Source organism: Artemia franciscana, chromosome 2 (assembly GCF_032884065.1).
Source record: "Artemia franciscana chromosome 2, ASM3288406v1, whole genome shotgun sequence".
Lineage (NCBI taxonomy): Eukaryota > Metazoa > Arthropoda > Branchiopoda > Anostraca > Artemiidae > Artemia > Artemia franciscana.
Window position 1 is genome coordinate 59,742,063 of NC_088864.1, and position 7,999 is coordinate 59,750,061.

General features: G+C 37.0%; 1 protein-coding gene across 3 annotated transcripts in view; it reads left to right on the forward strand.

Moving 5' to 3' along the window:
- LOC136043862 (gamma-tubulin complex component 2-like) overlaps positions 1-5,762 on the forward strand; it is a 92,791-nt gene extending 87,029 nt beyond the window's left edge. Inside the window, exon 15 of one of the 3 annotated variants that reach the window (XM_065728815.1) lies at positions 4,208-4,447. In XM_065728815.1, the coding sequence (XP_065584887.1) occupies positions 4,208-4,310 (103 nt within the window). In that variant the 3' untranslated portion in view covers positions 4,311-4,447. Of the gene's footprint in view, positions 1-4,207 lie in introns of all 3 variants that reach the window. The other 2 variants (XM_065728813.1, XM_065728814.1) reach the window with 2 other exon arrangements.
- The last annotated feature ends 2,237 nt before the right edge of the window (positions 5,763-7,999 follow it).

Below are 7,999 nucleotides of genomic sequence, written 5' to 3' on the forward strand. Positions count from 1 at the left end.
TGAGTTTGAGTATAGTAATTCTTTTGTTTATTTAGTATGTAGGCTTTTACAACAGAGAAGTAGTCAGCTCTTCTAAATAACAGATTTTTTTCACATACAAAAACTATCACAATGTACATGTATCAAATATGTACATATGTACATATGTCAAATATATACAGTCGTCATGACCACGATTTATCTGCGAGTGATGTATATTTCGAAGTATGCATAGTTCGAGTTATAGAGGTCAATGTACATAAAATTTGACCTATAAAGGTAACAAGTTACGGAGATAAGCCAAGTGAAAATTCGAGTTACAGAGGTACAAAATTGCTAAATTCACTCCCTGCAGCCATTACAAAGTTAAGAATAGGCCTAGCTTTACTAGTGTATTATAGACTTGATATATACGTATAAAATTATTATACATATAATACATACATGTATATATATATATATATATATATATATATATATATATATATATATATATATAACTAATACATATAAAAGTCTACAGCCCTTTACCTTATATCCTGTATGTTGTTCTTCTTCAAAGAAGAACAAAAACAAGTGAGTGTGGATAGACAGTTTAATATACATATACCGATGCAACCATTATACCCTTGTTTCGACTAACTGAGTCCCGTTGAAAAAACTTTGAGATACAGAGTTAAACTTTGATTTGTGGAGGTGAAGTGGAAATTAAATGAAGACTCATATACTGAATTTCGAGTTAAAGAGGTAATATTGGTAATATTTCGAATTAAAGAGGTAATATGGGTCATTTTGACTTACAGACGTAAAATATAACCGCAAAATTATTTCGAGCTACGCAGGGTTTTTTCTTCGACTTAGACAGGTTTTTCTAGGTGGATTGAAAATAATTCGAGATGTCGAGGATTTCGAGCTATGAAGGTTCGAGTTATCCAGAGTTGACGTTACTCCTCAAGGAATATTGATCAGCTTTAAAAAGAAACTTGAATCTCTTTTATTTTAAAGGTTGGTTTTCATGCCCTGGACCAGCTTTCTAGTATCACCACCAATAAAGGAGCAAAGACAGGTCCTTAATTTCTTTAGCAATGAGAGAGATAATAAAGTTGTTAAGATGCTTATACTGCTCCTGTTCCTCGGTCCTAAAAACGGCAAATAACTTTGTAAAGTTAACTGTAACTATGAACGGAAATGATTTGTCAAAGTGGATGGTAGCACTTCCTGGCCGATGAAAAAATACTACTTTTTAGAGAAATAAGAATAAAAATCAAGATTTAGCGCTGAAATGAATTTAGTATCGAGTAAAAATAAATTGGACCGAATGTCAAAATCGCAAATTCTGTCGGTCTGTCGGTCCTGGTTTTGCTACTTTAGGCACTTCCAGGTAAGCTAGGGTGATGAAATTTAGCAGGCGTATCAGGGACCGGACCAGATTAAATTAGAAATAGTCGTTTTCCCGATTTGGCCATCTGGGGGGGGAGGAGTGGGGGGGCCGTTAATTCGGAAAAAAATAGAAAAATTGAAGTATTTTTAATTTACGAACGGTTGATCAGATCCTAATGAAATTTGATCTTTGGAAGGATATCGTGTCTCAGAGCTGTTATTTTAAATCCCGACCGGATCTGGTGACATTGGGGGGGGGGGGGGGTTGGGAGGGGGAAACCTAAAATCTTGGGAAACACTTAGAGTGGAGGGATCGGGATGAAACTTAGTGGGAAAAATAAGCACAAGTCCTAGATACATGATTGACATACCCGGAACGGATCCGCTCTCTTTGGGGTAGTTGGGGGGGGGGGTTAATTCTGAAAAATTAGAAAAAATGTGGAATTTTTAACTTACGAATGGGTGATCGGATCTCAATGAAATTTGATATTTAGAAGGATATCGTTGCTCAGAGCTCTTACTTTAAATCCCGACCGGATCTGGTGACATCGGGGGGGGGAGTTGGGAGTGGGAAACCTAAAACTTGGAAAACACTTAGAGTGGAGGGATGGGGATGAAACTTGGTAGGGAAAACAAGCGAAAGTCCTAGATACATGATTGACATAACCGGAACGGATCTGCTCTCTTTGGGGTAGTTGGGGGAGGGGAGTAATTCTGAAAAATTAGAAAAAATGAGGTATTTTTAACTTATGAACGGGTTATCGGACCTCATGAAATTTGATGTTTAGAAGGATATAGTGTCTCAGAGCTCTTATTTTAAATCCCGACCGGATCTGGTGACATTAGGGGGAGTTGGGAGGGGGAAACTTAAAACATGGGAAACACTTAAAATGGAGGGATCGGGATGAAACTTGGTGGTAAAAATAAGCACAAGTCCTAGATACATGATTGACATAACCAGAACGGATCCGCTCTCTTTGGGGTAGTTGGGGGGGGGGGGGTTAATTCTGAAAAATTAGAAAAAATGAGGTATTTTTAACTTACGAACGGGTAATCGGATCTCAATGAAATTTTATATTTAGAAGGATATCGTGTCTCAAAGCTTTTATTTTAAATCCCGACCGGATTTGGTGACATTAGGAGGGAGTTTGGGGGGGGAGCCTAAAATCATGGAAAACGCTTAGATTGGAGGGATCGGGATGAAACTTGGTGGGAAAAATAAGCAGAAGTCTTTAAATAAGCAGAAGATTCTTGATTTACATAATTGGAACGGATCCGCTCTATCGGGGGGGGGGGTTAATTCTGGAAAATTAGAAAAAATGACGTATTTTTGACTTACGAAGGAGTGATCGGATCTTCATGAAACTTAATATTTAGAAGGACCTCGAAACTCAGATCTCTTATTTTAAATCTCAACCGGATCCAGCGTAATTAGGGGGGGGGGGGCAGTTGGGGGGACCGGAAGTCTTAGAAAATACTTAAAGCGGTGAGATCAGGATGAAACTGGATGGGAAGAATAAAAATCTGTCTAAGATACGTGACTGACATAATCGGACCAGATCTGCTCTCTTTGGTGGAGTTGGGGTGGGGGTAATTTTGAAAATTGAGGTATTTGTAACTTACGAAAGGGCGACCAGATCTTAATGAAATTTGACATTTAAAAGGACCTTGTGCTTTAAAGCTCTAATTTTAAATTCCGACCAGATCCTGTGACATTGGGGGAGTTGGAGGGGGAAACCGGAATTCTTGGAAAACGGGAAAACTGGGGTATTTTTATCTTACGAATAGGTGATCGGATCTCAATGAAATTTGATATTTAGAAGGAATTCATATTTCAGAGCTCTTATTTCAAATCCCAAACAGATCTTTGACATTGGGGGGAGTTGGAGGGGGAAATCTTAGAAAACACTTGGAGTGGAGGAATCGGGATGAAGTTTGGTGAATAGAATAAGCAAATGTCCTTGATACGTGATTGACGGAACCGCACTGGATTCGCTCTCTTTGGGGGAGTTGGGGGCAGCGGCTCAGTGATTTGGCAAGTCAGGTGCTTCTGGACGTGCTAGGACGATGAAAATCGGTAGGCGTGTCAGGGACCTGCACAAATTGACTTGATAAAGTCGTTTTCCCAGTTTCGACCATCTGGGGGGCTAAAGGGAGAGGAAAAATTTGAAAAAATTAGGTATTTATAACTTCCGAGTTGGTGATCGGATCTTAATGAATTTTGATATATAGAAGGACATCGTGACTCAGATCTCTTATTTTAAATCCTGAACGGCATTAAGCCTCTTATTTTCCTTTTAAATCAATCTATTGATTCATAGAATTTTGTTAGAGCTCGTACCATATGATCTCTTGGCTCTTAGCTCTTCTTGCCTCGTCACAAGTGCCATATGAGCTCTTAGCTCTTGTTTTGATACGCTCAAGAATTTTTTTTGTTTGTTCTGCTTTACCCGAATATTCAAATTTGCGAAATTTTGATTTTTGAGAAGGTAATTTTTGCCTTTCTGTAAACTAGCCTCTTATAATAACAATTTTATTCTGGGAGGAGTTCATCAAACCTCCTGAAAACAAGCAAATTGCGTGAAAGTATATAACATATGAGCAGAAAACAGTGGCTATCCGGACGCCTTTTCTTTTTTGTCGGGGGGGGAGGCACAGAGTCCGTCCTCCTTATATCCTGCGCACATGCTTGTTTTCAACTAATGAGCAAATTTATATATTTCTTCAGAACTTTGAGTACAGAATCGGAGTTCTTTTTCTTGAACCAATTGATATGGATTTCGATCATTTCTAGAAGTATTTAAGTATTTCCTGAACAAAACTAGTAAAAAAGATGTTTTCTTTCCAGGTTGAACTACAATTCATTCTATGACAATGTGATTCAAATGAGTAAGACTACGTTCACGTCTGGCAGTCTTGCATCTGAAGATTCTATGAAAACAACTGGCTAAAACTTTTAAGATTTGAATTGTTGTCTTTTAATGAAGCTCGTCCACCTCATTGCTCGACTTGATTAATTTAAAAAACCTTTTCCACAAGATAATTTTTTCAAATAAAAGTAAAGAGCTCCATTAAGCCAAGAATGAGCAAAAATAAAGTCAAATAATCTTCCAAGTTTAAAACTGCCACGATTCACTATCAATAAATAATTAAAAATCAAAACGAACAGAAATTATAATAAATAGCCGAGTCAAACTCAAAACGAGCAAAAATTAACATGAGTAGGGTTTATAGCCCCTATACCTTCTCAAGACCAGAACAAAATTCGTGCTTTACTGAAAAAAACAAATAAACAAATGACCGTGGATAGTCAATAAAATTTACATTTACTGACATTTCTCTATTAGGGTTTAGATAATTTTTCATTTGTAAAAGTAAGAAAGGTGAAAGCATTTCAAATGTATTTTATTTTCAGTAAAGCACTAATTGTGTTACGGTCTTGAAAAGGCATAGGGGTTATCAGTCCTACTCATATTAAATTTTGCTTGTTTTGAGTATCATTCATGTATTGACAGTGATTTGTTAGTTTTAGGCTTGGAAGATCATTTGACTGTATTTTTGCTCATTCTTGGCTTAATGGAGCTCTTTACTTTCCTTTGAAAAACTTGTCTTGTGGAAAAAGTTTCTCAAATTAATTTCTGTTCGTTTTTTACTGAAATGGTCTTTTTCATGGAAAAAAAAAATTGTAGATCTTTTCAGCCACAAATAGTATTCTTTAATTTAATTTTATGGCTTCTGAAGTTGACCTGAAAAATAAAACTTAATATCATTCCCAAAAGATTCTATCTATGTTCTTTGATAACCTCGATACACTTACACTCTTTTTTATTTCTTTTAATTGTAAGAGTAGAATTAGTAATAGTAGTATCCCCAGAAGTTTCAACTTAATATCAACTGCTAAGGTGTTTTATTGGCAACCATTTAACACAATGCCTTTTGGTTTATTTTAAAGTAACAGTTAGTTTTAAAGCATAATGGGTCGATTGCATAATTGTGGGGGGTGGACATGCCTAATATCCCTAAAGACATAGTTGCTGGACGGTTCTACACTGATCAAAATGGATGTCTCAAAATTTTGACTGAATGCGTTTGGAAAATGAATGGGCTTGAGAGAAGCGCTGCTTGCCCTCCAATCTCTTGTTACTCTTAAAAAGGGCACCAGACACTCGCGCTGTAATTGGAGTGCAAGGGGGAGGACTTCTCCCTTCATATATTTAGTAAAAACATTTAAAACAACTAAAAACAAAGTGAAAACATTTTAAATGTACTTTTTCAGTAGAGTGCAAATTACGTTCTGGTCTTGAGAAGGCATGGAGGTTATTAGCCCGATTCATGTTAATTTTTACTCGTTTTGAGTTTTAGTCGGTTATTTATTGTATGATTTAAATAAAGAAATTGCGTTTAAAATGTTTTAACTTTTTTAACTTTAATCGCATTAAAAATTATTAAAACTTTAAGTAGTATGTATCAGTATATGTATACTAAACTGACAATCCATAGCCTTTTTTTCAGTAAAGTGAAAATTATCTTCTGATCTTGAGAAGGTACGGGGGTTGTCAAAGACATAATTTCCAGACCTTTCAACTACACTGAACAAAATGGCTATTTCAAAATTTTGATTAGATATGTTTCGAGAATTGGTGTGCGTGGAGGGCATGTTGCTTCCCTATCACTTTTGACTAATAAAAAGGGCACTAGCCTTTTCAATTTCCAATCAAATGAGCATTTTTTGAAGTTTCTACGGCAACAAGTGGCCATCTCAAAATTTCTATCAGATGGATTACGGGAAAATACGAGATTAGGGAGATGGGGGGCTATCCACACTTCGATCACTCTAAATCTTAAAAAGGGCACTAGGAATTCTGATTAAAAATTTAACGAGCCCCCTCCAAAGTTTATACGATCACCCTTTCTATATATACACCTTACATGCCACCAGGGCATAACTTACTTTGCCCTGAGGGTTGTGGGGGCGGTCATCCTTAGAGCCATAATTTCCGGTCCTTTGAATTACGTTGGAACAAAATGACTATATCAACAATTTTAATTGGATGTGTTTGGGGAAAATAATGGCCGAGGGAGGGGGCTAGTTTCCCTCCAATTAATTTCGACTATTAAAAAGGGAACCGGCTCTTCCAGTTTCCAATCGGATGATCTGTTCTCGAAGTTGCTACGTCAACAAATGGCTATCTCAAAACAAAAATCAGATTCTGTAAAATACGAGCTGTGGGGGGGTGTATCCACCCTCTGATCACTCTGAATCTTAAAAATAGCGCTAAAACTTTTGGTTAACAATTCAATTTGCCCCCTCCCAAGCTTATACGATCACCTTTTCTTTATATACCTTATATGCCCCCAGGGCATAACTTGCAGTCCTTACCCTGAGGGCTGTGGGGGTTTCCATCCTCAAAGACGTAATTTACAGACCTTTCAATTACGTTGAACAAAATGGCTATCTCAAAATTTTTACTGGCTGTGTTTGGGCAAATGGTGGGCGTGGGAGGGGGGGCTAGTTGCCCTCCAATCACATTCGACTATTAAAACGGGCACTGCCTCTTTCAATTTCTAATTGAATGAGCTGTTTTCAAAATTTCTTCGACAACAAATGGCCATGTCAAAATTTCTAACAGATGCATTTCGGGAAAATACGAGGTGTGGGGGGTATCCACCCTCTGATCACTTTGAATCTTAAAAAGGGCATACAATCTTCTGATTACCAATCCAATGAGCCCCCTCCGAAGCTTATACGATCACCCTTTCCATATATATACCTTATATGCCCCCAGTGCATAACACAGCCCTTGCCCTAAGGGCGCTGGGGAGGTTGTCATCCTCAAAGATATAATTTCCGGATTTCAATTGCGTTGAACAAAATGGCTATCTAAAAATTTGGATTAGATGGGTTTGGGGAAATAGTGGGTGTGGGAGGGGATTTATTTGCCCTCTAATCATTTTTGACTATAAAAAGGAATTTAGCCCTTTCAATTTCCAATTGAATGACCTCTTCGAAGTTTCTAAGACAACAAATAGCCATCTCAAAAGTTCTATCAGACGTATTTCGCGAAAATCTGAGGTGTATGATTTTAGGAAATCTAAAATCCAGTTAAGATTCATTGAATGGTGGCTTTTTAGAACGATTTTACTCTAAACGGTATTTGGCAAATGCAGTCTGAGAGGCGAAACCGCGGGGATCACAAGGAAGGTATCAAACAGTTCGTGGTAACGAACTGTAGTAAGGAGCGACCCGGCTCAATAGTAACCAAAACTCTAAAAAATTGAATTTTGATATCAATAGCTACATCAAATGAATCGCATTTTAATGCTGATTTTAAATATATAAGTTTCATCAAGTTTAGTCTTACCCATCAAAAGTTACGAGCCTAAGAAAATTTGCCTTATTTAGGAAAATAGGGGGAAACACCCCCTAAAAGTCGTAGGATCTTAACGAAAATGACACCATCAGATTCAGCGTATCAGAGAACCCTACTGTAGAAGTTTCAAGCTCCAGCTACAAAAATGTGGAATTTTGTATTTTTTGCCAGAAGACAAATCACGGGTGCGCGTTTTTTTTTTTTTTTTTTTTTTTTTTTTTTTTTTTTTTTTTTTTTTTTTTTTTTTTCAGGGGTCATCGTATCGACAA